Source organism: Geotrypetes seraphini, chromosome 9 (genome assembly GCF_902459505.1).
Source record: "Geotrypetes seraphini chromosome 9, aGeoSer1.1, whole genome shotgun sequence".
NCBI classification, from domain to species: domain Eukaryota; kingdom Metazoa; phylum Chordata; class Amphibia; order Gymnophiona; family Dermophiidae; genus Geotrypetes; species Geotrypetes seraphini.
The window spans coordinates 107,454,725-107,474,123 of record NC_047092.1 but is presented as its reverse complement, the minus strand read 5'-3'; the positions used below and the strand labels follow the sequence as shown (position 1 = coordinate 107,474,123).

The window sequence follows — 19,399 nt, the reverse complement described above, 5'->3', positions numbered from 1 at the left end:
ACAGGGGCCCCTGTTTCGCAACAAAATGCTTCGTCAGGGATTTGAGCGATCACACACCCGCTTCCACTCCTGTCAGGATAGCTTTTTTCCATTGAGCAGTTTTTCCTGCTTGCTTTACTCCAGGACTACACCTGAATATCGAAGTGCTCAGATAAGTGACTTCTATTTTTGACAATTGTTGTTTGAAGAAAAGTTTTAAAAAATATATAAAACTATAAGAAAATATATAAAACTATTAGAAAATTAGAATAGAGGTTCACTTACTAATTGGGAGTTTTTCTGACCAAGGATGTATCTGCTAGGATTAAATTCGGTTGGTTACTGCTATTACATATGTTAGGTACGCCACTAGCACATACTACCAGGATGTCCTGTTGATGCAGAATCTGTTGCCAGTGATCCGTTGCATGTTGAGAGACTACTTTATCTTCCAACAGGACAATGCCCCAGCACATTGGGCAAAGTACACCACAGAGCTGCTACATCGGGAGACCCCAGACTTCATTGGTCCAGACCTCTGGCCTGCAAATTCACCAGATCTAAACCCAGTTGACTACCGGATCTGGGTGCTGATGCAGGAATGTATCTACCAAGATAGAGATATCTGACGTTGAAAACAAGTCCATGGATCAGTAGCGGCCAAGGCTGAGGGCATACTTTTGTGTAAAGGGAGCACACTTTGAATATATGCTTAATTGAAATATTACTTTCATTTATTTATTCATTCAATTTTCTATACCATTCTCCCAGGAGAGCTCAGAACGGTTTACATGAGTTTATTCAGGTATTCAAGCATTTTTCCCTGTTTGTCCCGGTGAGCTCACAATCTAATGTACCTGGGGCATTTACATTTACATTTTTCTACAAGATACACCATAAAACTTTATGATATGTTTTTATTCAGATCACAATTCATTTTCACAAGGTAGTGTTATGGTGCGGTGGAAAATATTTACATTTTACATCAACTTCATTCAGGACACAACACAATTAGGGCTCCTTTTACAAAGCTGTGCTAGCAGTTTAACGCGCGTAATAGTGCACGCTAATTTGCCGGCCACGCTAGCCGCTACCGCCTCCTCTTGAACAGGTGGTAGTTTTTTGGCTAGCGCGGGGGTTAGCAGGGGAGCCCTAAATTTCATAAGAATCAGCCGAGTTCTGTGGAAGATATGACAAAAAACTTTTTTTTTTTTTTTGGGTTCACCACCCTTAGTGGTAAAATAAAGGAGTACACAAGATTGAAGCTTTGGAGAAGCACTGTGTAGTATATACTTTTAAGAACATAAGAAATGCCTCTACTGGGTCAGACCTGAGGTCCATCGTGCCCAGCAGTCCGCTCACACGGTGGCCCAACAGGTCTAGGACCTGTGCAGTAATCCTCTATCTATACCCCTCTATCCCCTTTTCCAGCAGGAAATTGTCCAATTCCTTCTTGAACCCCAGTACCGTACTCTGCCCTATTACGCCCTCTGGAAGCGCATTCCAGGTGTCCACCACATGCTGGGTAAAGAAGAACTTCCTAGCATTCGTTTTGAATCTGTCCCCTTTCAACTTTTGCTACAGTTAATATTTTGTTTGCTACATAATTGTTGCCTGTCAAATTTATAACTAATTTTGAGATACATTAAAAAAAATCTTGGTTCAGAACAATTTTATTGATGTTGCCTGGGTTATTGAGAGGAAATTTATAAAAGTCTGAAATGCTTATTCAGTGGCGTACCAAGGGGGAGGGGCTGAGGGGCGGTTCACCCTGGGTGCACGCTCCAAGGGGGTGCACAACCAGCCAGGTCCAGAAGCTCCCGCGCTGCTGAAAAGGCACTTCAGCGCGGCTGACGACTCTGCTCTGGAATAAATACGGCAGCCGTGGTGAAGTGCAAGAAGGTCCCGCGATGACTACTTCTGCTGCCTCTGCTCTGGAAGAGGTAAGTGAAGTCGGAGGGGGGTGGACCGCCGCCGCAGTCATCGCGGGACCTTGCCACAACTCCCTGCATTTGCCGGCACAGCCCCCCTCCGACGTCACTTACTTCTTCCGGAGCAGAGGCAGCAGAAGTAGTCATCGCGGGACCTTGCTGATTTTGATGGAGAGAGAAAGGAGCATAGCAGGGTGGTGGAAGGAGAAAAAAGGGGTCAGGATGGTAAGGAAGGGTGTGGAGGGTGAGAAAGGGGGTCAGGGTGGTATAGAAGCATGGTGAAGGGTGAGAAAGGGGGTCAGGGTGGCAGGGAAGTGTGGTGAAGGGCGAGAAAGGGGGTCAGGGTGGTATGGAAGAGTGGAGAAGGGAGAGAAAGGGGGTCAGGGTGGTATAGAAGCATGGTGAAGGGTGAGAAAGAGGGCAGTGCTGATGGAAGTGGGGGGAGGGAGAGGAGAGAGTGAAATGCCAGACCATTGGGGTGTGGGAGAGATGGAAGGGGGAGGCATAAAGTTTCTGGAAGGTGAATAGGAGAGAAGATGCCATATAGAAGGGGCATAGAGAGGGTAGACAGTGGATTAAAGGAAGACAGTGACAAGAAGATGAGGAAAGCAGAAACCAGAGAAGACAAGATAGAAAAAAATTCTATTTTTATTTTTATTTTTTTTGCTTTAGGGGAGATGCATTGCAGTTTCTGTGGCGTTGCATTGTATGCAGAGTCCAGCTTCTTGGTGCTTCAGTTTAATCTTTGTCTACGTATTTTTATTCTATCTCCCCATTTACAAAACTGTAGAGCATTTTTTAACGTTGGCATCTGAGCTGTTACCACCATGGCTAAAAAACACACTACAGTTTTGTAAAAGGGGGAGGGGTTAGTTTGTGATTACATACTAGGCAAAGGTGTTTTCTGTGTGTTCTAAAAGACATGGTTTTCTGTTAGGACTGTCTGTGTAGGATTGATCTGTACTAGTCTGGCTTGTTTAGTTTTACAATGGGTTTATTGACGTACTGCTCATTGCAGTATGTAAGATGCTACCTGCTCTTGTGTGACGTGTGGATTGTTACTAAAAATCATGTTTTTCATACAGATGGGGTGTGTCAAAAAATGATGGGCCCTGGGTGCCACATATGCTAGGTACGCCACTGTGCTTATTCAATCTCCTAGATATCTATCCAGTCCCAATCTTGATTGCATAATAAATCTGTTTGTGTACCTAGTTCCCACTCCACAGGGCATGCCTCTATAGCTTTTTCTCAGTGATTTACAAACTTTCTTGAATATTTATTAGACCAGAGTAAGCTATATAAGAGTTTAAACTTCTTAGAAGGAATAACTAAAGTAGAACAAACAAGTAATATCGTATATACTCAAATATAAACTGAGATTTGTGGGCCAAAAAGGCCCAAAAATGGGGGTCTCAGTTTATATTCGAGCTAACCCCATCCTGCACCCACCATGGGCCTCCAGTATTGTTCTGGTGGTACAGTGGTGTAGGGAGCCAGAGCTGCCATCAATCCCTCCCTTCCGGTGATTTTGTGCAACTAGCCTGCCCCTCCCCTCCTTGTCCCCCTGCAGGTCTACCATAGGTCCCTGGTGGTCCAGCGGTGAGGTGGGGCAGGAGCGATCCCTTTACATTCCTGCCTGGCAGTCTCCTTAGTGAAAAAATGACTTTGGGTCTAGTGAAGTTTGAAGCGGGATTTCAGGGCAATCATTTTTTCACTACAGAGACTGCTGGGCAGGAGCATAAATAGATCGCTCCTGCCCTGCCTCACTGCTGGACCACCTGGGACCTAAGGTAAAGCTACAGGGGAATGGGAAGGGAGGGGTGGGCTAGTTTTACAAAGTTGCCGGGATGGATTGAAGGCAGCTCTCGTTCCTCGATCCATTAGACCACCAGGGCAGTACTGGAGGCAACACAGTGGGTCCTGGAAGGGGGGCAGACTGACTGTCTGCATCACTGGACCACCAGGGCAGTACTGCTGGCCTGTGGTGGCTCTGTGAGGGGAGATCATTCTAAGAAGGGGGTGGATTGGCTGGCTGGTTGTAGAGCCGGCAGACCAGGACACCAGGGAAGGGAGGAGGGGTTGCTTCTGTCCTGTATTGGTACTTGAATATATATTAGTCAACCTTTTTTCTTCCTTTTTTTGGGGAAAAAGGTTACCTTGGTTTATATTTGGATCGATTTATATTCAAGTACATAGGTACATGCATACAGCTTATATAACTTTTAACTGATTTTCTTTTCTTTCTAGATGTTTCTATCCATTTTGTTGTCTGTAATGGCACTTTTTGGATCAGTTCTTTGCTTTGCCATATCAGCAGGTGGTTTGTTGAATGGACCTCTCTGTTTATACAATGTTTTGCTTCCTAATCGGACAAAGATCCAGTTGTGGGACTATCCTTTTGCGGGTTTTGATAATATGGCCTTCAACAACAGGTATAATATATTTTGCTACTTATCTTCCCTTTGTAATCTCCTCTGAACAGAAAATTAGGTTCTGCTTTCATGGACAAAAGTCAATCACATCATTTCATTTACATTGTGTAGCACAAATAAGAATCTCTATGTTAGCTTTGTAACTAGACATCTTTACAGTCTAATAGATTCTTCTTCACAATCTGTCCATTTAGCCTGGAATTGTTGACTGGCCATTGGTATTATTGACTGACCACTGGACCTGGAATTGTTGACTGACCACGAACTGGGTCTTGATGTAAAACTATAAACATTTCTAGTTTAGTTTATTTGTAATTTATTGGCATAAAGATCAAAGCTATTTACACAAACTAACAAAACAGAATATTAAAGAAAAGAACTACACAAGTTCAGAATTTTAAAACTTTTACTCAGATGATTTCTTAAAAGTAGTTGTTCTTGAATCACAGGTATAGAAAGCTAACCAGGTAATAAGTATAGAAACCCAACCAGGTCGTGCATATGCAAGACCGGAGGGTTAGGACTTCGATGGGAAGATAAGACTCAATGGGAAACCAAGGTGGCAAAGGGGCCACTTCTGGTGATTCAGACAGGTCGTGACCTGTTTGGGCCGCCGCGGGAGCGGACTGCTGGGCAGGATGGACCTAAGGTCTGACCCGGCGGAGGCACTGCTTATGTTCTTATGTTCTTAATTATGTATGCTGATTGTAGAAATGACGTCCATTTTTGCCTATCACATCAGGTTTTTACACAAAATAAGAAGTTATGTTTTCACGATTTTAACAACTGTAAGCACAAATGTATTCAAACACCATTTCACATGAGGTCAATTTTTATTACAAACACATTTTAAAAATGCTGTAAAAAAAGCAAACAGTGTTCCATTAATTAATTAATATAATTTTCTATACTGCTCTCCCAGGAAAGCTCAGAATGATTTATATGAATTTATTCAGGTATTCAAGCATTTTTCCCTGTCTGTCCTGGTGGGCTCACAATCTATCTAATGTACCTGGGGCAATGGGGGGATTAAGTGACTTGCCCAGGGTCACAAGGAGCAGTGTGAGTTTGAACCCACAATCCCAGGGTACTGAGGCTGTAGTTTTAACCACTGCGCCACACTCGTCCCCCTTTTCCTCTTTGACTTCCTTGCAGTTCCTTGAAGATCTTGACTGTCTCTCTTCAACATTCAACAGTAGTCGGCCATCACAGTTTCATTCCATCTTCCCTAGTACCTCCTCTCCATCTCCTTAATATCTTGGTGAAAACGTTAGATAAATTTAAAGGACTATTAAAATGCTGGTTGTATAAGGATGCCTTTGAGACATACGGCCTCTTTTACAAAGCCATGCTAGCGGCTGTGCTGCACTAATGGCCCAGAAGCCCATAGAGATTTAAAGGGCTTAGGAGCTTTTGCTGCGCGGCAGCCGCTAGTGCGGCTTTGTAAAAGACGCCGATAATCACCATATTCTCTTTGTGACCCCAATCATTGCAGAAACTTTCACCTCCTTTGTCCCAGACCTCGAGAAATTTAAAAAATAAATAAATAAAAATCTTTAATTTTCTTTTTTTTTTTTTTTTTAATATTACACTTTTAAAAGTCTTACCCCCATATTGTATTTACCTTTCTTGTTTACTTTTCTATGCTTATTGTAGTTCTCCCTACTTCCCCTGTGTATGTTGTAATGTTTGTGTGTTTGTTGTAGTTAGTAATTGAGACCCTGTTTTTTGTGATTTTTTTAAAAATTCTTTATTCATTTTCAAATTTACAATAAGTGTAACAATATATCCAAACAAATTAACAATAAATATAACACTTAATAATCATCAATGGTACAAATAATATGCTCTTATCTCCCACCCTTCCCACCCTTTCTTATCATATAATCAATACCTTATACAATATGTAACAATAAATTTACCCTCCCCTCCCCCCCTCACAATCAAACTTATAAATTTAAGGGAAAATAAAATAAAATAAAATGTTGAATTTATGATATTGCGATACATCAAAATTTTAATAAAACTTGAAACTTGCTCTTCACTATAATGTCCCAGATTTTCTGGAAAGTAGTCGATATGGGAATGTAGAAAGTGAACTTTTACACTTATGTCACAACCCAATTTCTTGAAATTTTCCAACATTGTTTCAACAATGGCCCTGTAATTAGGATCTTTGTTATTCTCTAGACAGTTTTCAGTAATAGATCGGAAGACGGTCCATGCATCTTTTTCTCTCATTCATTGTTTTATCAAAATCTTCATTCTTCATCAGTTCCTTTATTTGAGGACCAACAAAAATTCTAGCTTTCAATTTTTCTTGTGTGATGAAGGGATATTTCTTAGAAAGGTACTTTAAGCAGGGCCTATCCTGTGGTAGAGCCCTTACAAAGTGCTTCAACAAGCCCAATTTGATGTGTAGTGGTGGAAGCAGGACTTATGGGGGGTCTACAAGTGGTTCATGCAGGATGTTTTTAGTTCCAGGCACAAAATTTTGCCGCTCTAGTCAAACTCTCACACTCCAATGTCTTTGCTTTTTCCCGACTGTCCCATTCACATATAAAACAAGGCATTTTAGTGAACCCAGCTTGTTGTCCTAAGTATTCCTATAATTTTGAAGTCTTCATACTGGATACTTGTTAAAAGTAGCTTCATGTTCTCGAATGTCTCTTTCGTTTGAACTGAATGGGCCACAGGAATGGATCCATACACATTCTCATTATCCAGTAACATGCCTTTGATGCTCCTCTTTGAGTCTATAAAAAGTCTCCACTGAGTAGGATCATGTTCAGTGCCATAGAAGTGCATTAACTCATTTATGTTATTCCAGTAAACCAATGAATCGTTATGTGAGAATAAAGGAACTAGTTCTTTTTCTCTGTGTCTGTACCATGAGTAATGTGTTCCTGGTTCCAGAAGATTCTTACTTTTAAGCCAGGAGTCAAGTAGCTCTACAGATTCCTCAGGCAAATTCAAATCATGTACTAGATCATTAAGTTCACTCCGAGAGAATTGTTATGGAGTAAAGTCTTATTCTGTCTGATACACATCATCATTATCATCTTTGGTGATTGCATCAAGTTCACTTTCAACGTCATCTTCTGCCAGGTTCTCTAAAACAGCTGGAGGAAGAGGAGCATGCAGGTCTTCTCCATGTGGAACTGGCCTAATGGCTGAAGGAATGATTGGATATACAATTTGTTTCTTATTTTTTTAATTGCACCCCTGAATATTAACTAAATAGAAGTAACAGTCATTAAGGTGGTCTTTAGACTCCCTCCACACCATAGAAATTGCAAATGGCATGCACGTTTTCTTTCCTTTTGTCCACAATCTTAACCTCTCAACACAATAGCGGCAAACTTTCTTTAGCACCTATGCCTTATCCTGGTCACCAAGTTTCACTTTAAAGTAAGCCATAATAAGCTTTTTTCACAAAGTCTGTTATATCTGATCTTTGCTTAAGCACTGTATAATTTCCACAAATGTAACAGAAAACATTTGGATTGTTCACACACTTGTGCGTAGACATTGCAATCACAATAGAGAAATAAAATGAGAACGTACTGGTAATGCAAGCGTCTGAGATAAACAATACTTCCTTTTTTTTTTTAGTTCAATCTTCTGTTACTAGCCTCCTCCAAGTCTTTTTTCATCTGTGCAATAGTTTTATGGTCTGCTTGGCAGCCTTGTAATCCATCCTCAATAGCAGAAACCTACTGCTCAAGATGTTCAGTCCTCTTATTACATGTATCCATTTGTTGGGACAGGCTTACAACTTCCGCTTGTAATGCGGAAATATAGACGTGCTTTCCTTTATCAATATTTTAATGTCTTTAAGTTCAGACATTAGAAATTCCAGGATATCTGAAATATCCCATTCCTTTGATTCTTTAAGTGGCATCAGCGGGTCAGGCTTACTTGGCACTGCCCACTGTGAAAGCAGCCACCAACTTTGCTTTTCAAATGCCATCCTAAAACTTATATATTATACTCACTATATATGCATATAATGAATACTCCTAAATTGCTCGTGTTTTATACAAGTGTAACCTTCTAGTTAGGAAAAAAAGATGGAGAAGGGAGAGAGCCGTTGATTCAAATGTTCATTCTGCTTCAGCACCAAGCCATGCCCCTTCGATAAACAACACTTCCAAGGTCACACAATAACAACTAGCAGCAACAGTTGTGCCAACCTAAAGGCTTACAGGTCTGTATTGAGAAATTTCCCTCCATATATTGAGAAATTTCCCTCCAACAATACTCATTACCTACTGGCAAAGCAATAAATCTTTCAAGTAAAATTGTGAAAAAACTGTACGTGAAAACTACAGAACAGTTCATGGAACTGGTGTGTCTTGAAAGATATGCTAGTGCCTTTCTAATTCTATAAAGATTAATGTATCTGTTCCCAGTATATGGCCAGACCAACAAAGAGCAATGGGTAGTACCCTCCAGTCTTCATACCAGAATCTGCAAGGATATCTTATTCCTAAACCAGGGGTAGGCAATTCCAGTCCTCAAGAGCCACAGGCAGGTCATGTTTTCAGGATAACCATAATGAATATATCTGAGATGGATTTGCATGAACTGCCTCCTTGAGGTGCAAATCTATCTCATGCATATTTATTGTGGCTATCCTGAAAACCTGACCTGCCTGTGGCTCTCGAGAACTGGAATTGCCTACCCCTGTCCTTAACAATCACCTAACCAGGAACAACACATTCAGACCAAGGAGAACACAGACACCCTTCACTCATCCCCCAAACAAAGGCATACATCGTAAGAAAATGTATGATGGCCAACCAAGCAGCAAAACTAGACCACTACATCTCCAACCTGCTGATCATAACGTCCAACTACAAAACCTTCAGGAGAGAATTAAAAACCAAATTATTCAGGAAATTTTTCAAATTAAACTAACCTTCTCAATATATCCCTAATGCTTTTTCTAAATATTCATCTTCTAATCTAATCTTCGGTTTATATACCAGGTCATCTCTCATTGGAGTTCAACTTGGTTTACAAATATTTTACAAATAGTTCTGAGACTGGAGTGTACATAAATGAGGTAGAATAGAGTGTTTAATTAAAAACTATCATGAAATAGAACTTACATTATTATCGGTTAGTGGATTCTGCAGGTAAACTATTTAAATATTGTGAAAAAAGCAAAGTTTTTAAGGTTTTCCGAAATAATTGTAGTTGTCCTATCGTTCTAATAGGACCCGGTAGTCCGTTCCAAATCTCTACCAACTTGAAAGTATAGGACTGACAAAGTTTCCCAGTTGATTTAATTTCTTTAAGAGAGGGAAACGATAACTTATACTTCTGTGTGCTCCTCATATAGCAGGATCTGCATATATTCCAACATAAAGGAATCCAAAGGTCAAATATTCCATAAAGAAATTTAAAAATGATGCTTGCACATTTAAATTGGACCCTATAACAAACAGGTAACCAATGAAGCTTTCTCAGCAAAGGAAAAACATGATCGAACTTTCATTTCTTAAAATGAGTTTCACCATCTTATTTTGTAACAACTGAAGGCATTGCAAACTGCCCTGCTTGATACCCAGATACACAGAATTACAGTAGTCCAGTTGAGCAAGCATAGTGGGCTGAACCAATGGATAATCTCAATGGGTATGCCCAGACCAATTCTTTTGTAATCCGCCTAGAACCGAAAGGTATTGGCAGAATAGAAGACACTAATGTAATGTAAATTCTTTCAATGACTGTTGAGTATTTTCATGGATTATTATTTGGTCATGCTGTTTTCCAACACATCCTGGAACTAAAATCAGTATTTAATTTCTATTCTGAAACCAGGGCTGAGAGTACTTCTTGCAAATTTAGAAAGCTGTACAGTACATGAAATAATTGGAATGCAATTTAGGTCACAAATAAAGGGACCCTTTCACCAGAGGGTGACAAGCACTGAGTGCTTAGTGTGAGCACGCAAGGAAAATACTGTAAAACACTTTAATGCATTATGAGAAATTTTGCCTGTTTTCTCACACTAAGCATGCATTAACTATTTTAAAATATTATTTTTTTTAGAGGAGGGCATGTCAAGAGTATATGTTCCCAGGTTATCCAGCTAACAAATTGACATTATCGTGTGCTAGCTGGATACCACAGAGTTAACATAGGGAGCACTTAAGGCCTGATTCTATAAACAACACCTAACTCCTAAATCAGGGGTGTCCAATGTCGGTCCTCGAGGGCCGCAGTCCAGTCGGGTTTTCAGGATTTCCTCAATGAATATGCATTGAAAGCAGTGCATGCAAATAGATCTCATGCATATTCATTGGGGAAATCCTGAAAACCCGACTGGACTGCGGCCCTCGAGGACCGACATTGGACACCCCTGTCCTAAATGCTACTCAGAATGGTTGTCAGTCAATTGTTAGGTGCCATTTACAGAATCATGCCTACGTCCTAATGGTAGATGCCATTACATTAGGCCAGAGTTTTCCTAGCCTAATTTATCAGCACCTATAACAGACATCCAAGTCATACAATGCCTATTTTCTACCCCATGCCTGCTTTACAGGTAGGCATTGTTAGGCACCTCGACTTAGGCATTTCTAAGTGCCATGAAGAATTCCACCTGTAATTTTAATTAATTGATTAAAAAAAAATTTAAATTAATTTTTAATGGCATGGTCAGTTACCATGCCAATTAAAGTAATTAAAGAAAATTAAGTTGTGCTTGGATTTTGGCTAGGCATCTCCAATTAGAGCGCCTAGTGGAGCCTAATTTAGATGCCATTTATAGAATTCCCCCCTGAGTGCATCTTAAATAGGAGGTGGTAAGTGCTCCTGAATTATATTTTGCAGGTGCTGTATACTAATAAGAGCATTAGCACACAATCTTCAAAAGAATAAAGGAAAAGAATCAAGAAAATAAGAAATGCCCAACTATATTGTCCTGGTAAATCCGCTCCAAAGTAAATCACTCACTGTTTAAAAATGTTAGAATGATCATAAGATCAACTTTGGCAACATATTTTTTTTATTACATAGAGCTTTTTGGACCCCTGTTCGTTTACAAAAATTAGATAGTTTCAAGTCTAATAGATGCTGGCACTGTCATCTCGATGTAGGGACATTGGATCATCTACTGTACTATTGTCCCTTGATACTTAGATTTTGGAGATCCATTTGGGGTCAAGTGAATAATGTATTGGAAAATCCAGTGGCATTGACGTACGATACCATGCTATTTGGCACGTTAATGAAGGCAAAAAGCCAAATATCTTCTAATAATAAACTTCTATTCATTATGACAGGGGTTTCCATACAACTTATTATGAAGAACTGGAAAAACTGTGACAGGTTGAATTATACTTTCTGGTGGAACTCTTTATGCCATATTTTTAAAATGGAGTGTGTGATAGCCATACAGCAGGGGCATTATAAGAAATTTAAGGATGTTTGGGTACCATTAACAATATTTTGTAAGGAATGATTATTATTTTTTCCCTTTAAATATACACGTCCAGGGTGGGTGGGTGAGGAGGGGGCTGTGTATACTTTGATCTATTTATGGTTGAGGGCATTGTTGGGTGTATAATGGGGTGGGACGGTTTGATATATATAATTGATATGAAATATAAGTTGATGGAATATTAAGTGCTGTTAAAGTGTAAAATGCTTCTATATTATGTTATGCTTATTGTTAGTTTTAAACTGAATATATAATTTTTTTTTTAAATTAACTTTGGCTTTGCTGCCTTTTAATTCTTGCTTTTTCCATCATTTTTCCTATATATTTGTGTAGTGTTGAGAGGAAGTCAAATACAGGACACACCTATACAGATCACAGCTTTGTACCATATATACTCGAATATAAGTTAACCCAAATATAAGCTGAGGTAGCCCTTCCCCCCAAAGGAGGAAAAACAGTTGAGTTGAGGACAAGCTGGGGGGCTAATATTCAAGTGCCCTGCCAGGCTCTGTACCCAGCTGCCCTCCCTCACTCTCTCCCCTGCGCTGCCAGGCTCTGCACTCAGCCCCCTTCCCTTCCTGCCCTGCAAAGCTTATCCACCTTGTCCCCCCTCCCTGCTCTGTTCCCTCTCCCTCCCAATGCTTTGCAGGCCTGCACTGGGCCTGCTGTAAGACATCCTGGAGGGACCCTCCTGTTCTAGCCTACCGTGTGACTGCCAGGGAATTCAAAAGGTACGCGGGGAGGCAGGAGAGAAGTAAAAGTTTTTAGAGTCAGCCGGGACAGGAGGTCCGTGTACCTTTCAAGTCCCTAGAATTCCTGCACTTCTGTTTGGTGAAGAGAACGCTAGCTGAATGATTACCATGAGTTTTTGTACCAAGCAGGAACACGGGAAGATTGCTATTGCTCAGTTCACCACTGGACCACCAAGGCATTGAAAGGTACATGAGGGAGGCAGGAGGGAGGTAAAAATTGTCGCAGTCAGCCATGACAGGAGGAGGGAGGGATCACTCCTGTCCCATCCTACCATGAGACTGCCAGGGAATTCAAAAGGTACTCAGGAGAGGTGGGAGGAAAGTTAAAGGTTTTAGTTTTGGCGGGGTCAGAAAGCGGGAGGGATCCCTCCTGTCCCGGCCCACTGTTGGGCCACCAGGTCTTATGGCAGGCCCAGCAGAGACCCGCAATAGATCTGGAGGGGGTGTGGGTGTGCGCTGACCAAAATATAAGCAGAGAGCCCCATTTATGAGCCATTTTTTGGCCCAAAAATCTCAGCTTATATTCGAGTATACATGTATACAGTATATTGAGGTTGGATATGTATACCAAAACATTTACATGGGAGTATAGATTACATGCTGTCTTCTTCAAATCATGCAAAGCCCTCAAATGCATGAGAGTCAATGCACAAGTAACTTGTGAAAGAGGGACACTGAAGCAACCATTTCAAACCTTGCAGGTGCATGGAGGTAATTTCATAAAAGGTTGCCTAAAAATAATTTTAAAATAGTGCCATTTTATTAAGATCCTTAGAGGTATTCTCTAACAGAGCTCAGCAAAAATGTGTACTTTCTCTAAGGAGATATACATGTCTGCAAGTCTCTATGCATGTACATGTGTACAAGTATTTTATAAAATGTGTGAACACTGCCCCAGCTCCACTTCTATGAATGCCTGTGCATAGATAGAATAATGTTAAGTATTTCTCATATTTTTGTATCAGTAAGCTCCAGAGGGGTGTTTTTGTCAGATGATAAGGGCAGTTTATTTCTCAGACTTATTTATCCCTTCTTTTCTTATTTGTAGACTCTATCATATTCTAATATGGAATACATCTTTCTTTCTAGTGTTCCAAATTACCTGGAAGATCGTTCACTCTGGGACTCTGTGTGCATTGAGCCCTCAGGAGTTGTGGTCTGGAACATTCATTTCTTCTCTATTCTTTTGGTCATTAGCACACTAGAGATTTTCCTGTCTTTGATTCAAATAATAAATGGTTTTTTTGGCTGCTTGTGTGGCCTTTGTGATGAGAAAAGTGTAACCTCTTCCTAAGAATTTTCATGCTGTAATATGTCATGACATGTACTGTATACTCATTTGAACGAGTCCTTTACTATTATTGTATCTGTGTTTACTAGATTTGGAATATCAATAAAAACAAATATTCCCAACTCCCCCCTCCTTTCTCCCCATCCTAGAACTGTGATTACAAAAGAAATCAAATCATGACATATTTTAAAATACGACTGCGAGTATGTGGTGTTAGACTGTCTAAGTAAGCATATTTGTTTAAATTTTAGTGTTCAATGAATTTTAGAGGAGATCATCAAATTCAATCTTACAACTAGAAACAAGATAACAAGTACACTTCATTGCTTAATTGAATTCCTAGATTGTCACATTCTAATTGTAATGCAAATTTCCTACTACCTGGTATTTGCACAATGTACATAATGTGACATTTAGGGGCATAGCTATCAATATATGCTACCATTATGATGTGTTGTTTTAACACAGGTCCCATTTTATGTAATTAGACCTAGTTACTAGTAATTGGGGTTAAAGTAAAATAATACATCAAAAGTAGCTCGCTTTGACATCTTCCTCCCTTAATTTCAAGTTGACCGCGCCAAGTGAACATTGCAATGTTCCACACCAAGGATGAAAGTAAGATGCAGCACACTCATTTATTTATTTAAAATATGTATAGCCTGCATTATCCCACAGTTCTAAGTGTAGTACAAATCATTAATATATACACAATAAAACAATACACAAGACAAGACAAAAAATCCCCAAATTACCTACTGCTTAAATAAGATCATACAGTCATGAATCACACACAATACTAAAATTAAACTATAAGATGTGGTGGGGTCAAGCCCACCACGCAAGCTTGGATCTAGTCCCCACAGAGTGCCAATATGGTGTGCAGGTTTCCCAAAATAAACAGCCTTTTTTTTCCTTTTTACACTTTCAAAACCAAAAGCTTTATTTTCCTTGGAATTCTTTTATACAGTGAAACTGGCAGCAAAATCCCCTTTGCCGCTTCCAACACAGCCCAAGCCTCAAAAAATATAGTAAACTTTTCAAATATCTTCAACAGTTCAGGATTTCAATATTCTTCATTGAAAAATAGCAAACTTATTTCATAGATTTTGTCCCCTCAGCTGCTGCTCTAACACAGTCCAAGCAGCCTTTGCAAATAGGACCAAAGTTTGCTTCTTCTTGCCCATAGGCAACTCCAGGCAGCGCTCCTGCCTGCATTCAATTCTCAGACTGCTACTACAATCCACAGTCAAATAAAGGACACTCTCTTGCACCTAGCTCCAAAGAGCTTTCTCACCTTACTGCCCTGACTCTCTCTAGCTGGGCCAGTAGGTGTGGGAACAAGTTCCACCCAATTACAGAAAAATGGACCTTGTACACCTCCCGTGTTCCCAATTAATCAGTGTCTCAGGACAGAGACAAACTCAGGTCACTTGAGACAGCCTTGGTTTTAAACCTGACTTTCTCTGCAGTAATACTGGGCTTTCCTCCCCCCTACACCAAAGCTCATTCACACCCATGTCCCCACACTCAGACAAATCTCTGTTTCAAATCCTTTAGCAACAGGATCCTTGATTCACTTTTAAATAGGAAGGTTCCTTATTTAAATTAGGTTTATTCACACATGCATTCATTACACATTACTTCCTCTGGGGCATAAGTGTAATCCATGTCATAGTCTAAGTATTATCCTCAAAACCTTGTTTATTCACCTCCAAAGGAGCTATTTCTCTGCAATGTGGCTCCCTTTCCCCACTCTGTAAAAGCCCTCATTTCTCACTGCCAGCCTGTACAAACTTCTCCTCAGAAACCTCCCCCTACCAAGCTAACCTTGCTCTGGGAAATGGATTCTTGCCTTGCCTGGGAGTTCCTAATGGCAACTTCAAATGAGGCAGTGGTACTGGAATGGAAACTTTCTCAATATTCCATGAGGTACCTGGCAGAGTTTACAGCTTTGCAGCTCTGCCTTGCTGTTTCTCCTGCTGCTCTGGCTCTTCCTGTTCCTGTCACTCTTCTCTCCAGCTCTCAGCTATGGAAGCTTTATTCTTCCTAGGCTCTAGCCTTGCTTGATGCACATCAGCCCTTATGACTCCTCCCCTTTCTTTACCCCTCTGTGTGTCAGCTTGTAAAGCTGAAGGTTTAAAAGGAGTTTTTACTTCTGCAGTTTTGAATAAGGAATAATAGGATAAAATGAAGAAATTCTGAGCTTCTGCTGCACTCTGTCCTATTCTCTGCCTTTCTGGTGTGTAAGCTATCTGCTTGCCATACCTTTCAGTTTGCTTTCTTGTTTTGGGAATAGGCACTGGCTTGCCAGGAAAAGGGTTAGCAGCAGAGCCTCTGAATGAGACAGGGTCTTTGCCTGTCATAAAGAATATATCTAATGCATAAGTACAATAATCCTGAGTTAATAATAATCTTTTTAGCTGCTTACAAAAATGTAACAGACCTACTGAAGCACATGAATCGAAAGGCAGTTCATTCTACCTCCTTGCTCCTTCAGTCTGAAACATTGACTATAAATAAATAATCTAACTTGTCTAAAAGAAGGAATATCCAACAATTGTTTATGAGAAGATTGTAAACAGCACAAAGGCATGTACACACAAAATGTAGTTGCAAGAGTAACAGGACCATTCAAAATTTTGAAAATTAAACACAAAATTGTGAAGCCAATACATAACTTGACTGGTAACCAGAGCAATATTTGCAAAATTCGTGTAATATGCACACTTTTAGATCACCAATTAGGCTGCTGCTTTCTGCACAAGCTATAAAATCAATAACATGGACTTGGAAGGTCACAAGTACAAAGAATTACAATAGTCCAAAATCAGGAAAATCATTGTCTAAATCACTGAATGAAAGTTTACAAATGACAACAAATCTTTCAGACCCTTCAAAAGTCTTAACTGAAAAAGGGTTTTTAATCACACTCTTCAATTAAGTAAATGCACTCCCACAATCTCATATCCAAAATGGCAGTGCCATCCTAACACACTTTATTTGGATGTATTGTACTAAAATAAGGGGGGAGGGGGATATCACAGAGTAAGAAATATGGAATGGTCCACTCTTAGAATATACCATGCCTGTGCCTTTTAATGAGGTCTGCTTTAGCCTGATTTGGCTCATAGGAGATATTTAAACTCCCCATAGTCCATTCTGCTCCAATCCAGAATTAAGGGCTCCTTTTACAAAGGTGCGTTAGGGCCTTAACGCACAGAATAGCACACGCTAAAATGCTGCGTGCGCTATTCGCTACCACCTCCTCTTGAGCAGGCAATAGTTTTTTGGCTAGCGTGCACTATAGCGTGTGCTAATCCAGTGCGTGAGCTAAAACAGCTAGCGCACCTTTGAAAAAGGAGCCCTAAATCTAAATTTGTTTCAAAATTATGCGTATGTCTACCTCTGTCATCTTCACTATGTAAGTTATTAATGTGGGCTACAGTTAAGATATGTTGTTTTACCACTAAGGGGAAAATTCATCAATTGGCACTATCACATTAACACATGCTAAACGCTAAAGACGCCCATAGGAATATAATGGACATCTTTAGTGTTTAGCGTGCATTAATGCGGTTAACACCCGTTGATGAAATCTCCCCAGTGAGACCTAGATACTAACAACTGGGGATAACTGTAAACAGTGGCGTACCTAGCATATGTGACACCCGGGGCCCATCATTTTTTGACACTCCCCCATCTATATGAAAAATATGATTTTTAGTAACAATCTACTTATAGCACAAGAGTGTACCTAGGAAAAGGCAGCATCTTAAACACTGCAGTGAGCACTAGAACACCAACACATACATTGTAAAACTAAAAAAACCAGATCCTGCACAGTCAACTGATCCAGTACAGTCGATGCTATCAGAAAGCCATGTCCCTTTCATACACACAGACAGATACACCTTTGCCCAATATGGAATAATCACAAACTAAAAATAGAAATATGTAGACAAAAGTTAAACTGAACTGCCAAGAAACCAGACTCTGCATACAATGCAACACCACAAAAACAGTAATACATGTCCTCTAATACTGTACAAAATATAAAGACAGTAGATGTAAATTTGAAAAACTGATACATAACAATCACCACTTTACAAATTAACAAATAAAAATAAAACAAATAATGAGAAATATGAAAATACCATTTTATTGGACTAATCCCCGTAAGCTCGGTCCTCATCCCCACAAACCACCTGATTCCATCCACACAAGCCTTGAATTGTTTTATATTGAACTTATTATATTAAAGTATAAAAAGAAACAATATTCTGTACAATTGTCAATTTATAAATCAGCGTCTTCTCCCCACTCTCTCTTCCCCATTTCCCTTCAGCATCCTCAGCCCACTCTCTCTCCACTTTCCTTCAACGCACGCACATAAAAACAAGCAAGTAATTTTATATCATTTTCATTCTATTCATTCATAGAAATTAAAGTCTAAATAATGTCAGTCACATAACAAAACATGATTTTACAAAAATAATTCCCTGCAGTCAAGCCTGCAAGGATTACTAGATGTCTTTCAGCAGCTCCTCTCCCTCCCTCCCCGTTACCTTCGTGGCCAAGTCAAAATGATCTACCAACAATAAAATTTTAAAAACACAAAGCACATTGTACGCAGAGAAAATGTTAATTATCATTTATATTCCGCGGGTTTTCAAAGAGGTCAAGGAAGATGGCTTTATGCAATGTCACCTCAGTAACAACTATACAAAAATAGACAAATATACCCCCTCCCTTTTTATTAAACCGCGATAGCGTTTTTTAGTGCAGGAAGCTGTGCTGAATGCCCCACGCTGCTCTCGACGCTCCCTGCGCTAAAAACTGCTATTGCAGTTTAGTAAAAAGGGCCCATAGTGCAAAATATAGACAGCATATATAAATTCTCAAAACGGACACATTTTGATCACTAAATTGAAAATAAAATCATTTTTCCTACCTTTGTTTGGTAATTTCATCAGTCTCTGGTTGCACTTTATTCTTCTGACTGTGCATCCAATATTTCTTCCCTTCTTTCAGCCTCCTGTATGCTTCCTCTCCTCCAGACTTAATTCCTTCCCCCAACTTTTTCTTTGTTTCATCCTGTCCCCTTCTTTCTTTCTCTCTCCATGCCCCCTTTCTTTCTGTATGTCTGTCTTTCTCTCTCTCTCCGTGCCCCATTTCTTTCTTTCACCCTGCCCCCTTCTTTCTTTCTTTCTCTCTCCATGCCCCCTTTCTTTCTCTGTGTCTGTCTTTCTCTCTCTTTCCCCATGCCCCATTTTTTTCTTTCTTTCACCCTGCCCCCTTGCTTTCTTTCTGGATCCCTGTCCCCCCCCCTTGCTTTCTTTCTGGCTCCCTGGCTCCCCCCATTCTTTCTTGCTCCCTTCCCTCCCCCATGCCACCGCCGCCACCACCGCCGGGGAAAGGCTGCCACTGGCCATAGGAAACAGGCCGGCACCGAATTCGCCCTCCTTCTTTTCACGTGGGCCGACCAACTCTGGCTGCCCGACATCAATTCTAACGTCGGAGAGGACGTTCCGGGCCAGCCAGGCAGCGATTGG

At 40.3% G+C, this 19,399-nt stretch overlaps 1 protein-coding gene across 1 annotated transcript in view; it reads left to right on the top strand.

Moving 5' to 3' along the window:
• The window catches only part of TM4SF19 (transmembrane 4 L six family member 19), a 236,686-nt gene extending 222,762 nt beyond the window's left edge, over positions 1-13,924 (top strand). Inside the window, exons 4-5 of the mRNA XM_033957805.1 lie at positions 4,161-4,345; positions 13,643-13,924. Coding sequence (XP_033813696.1) covers positions 4,161-4,345; positions 13,643-13,847 — 390 coding nt within the window. The 3' untranslated portion in view covers positions 13,848-13,924. The remainder of the gene's footprint in view (positions 1-4,160; positions 4,346-13,642) is intronic.
• Positions 13,925-19,399: the final 5,475 nt, after the last annotated feature.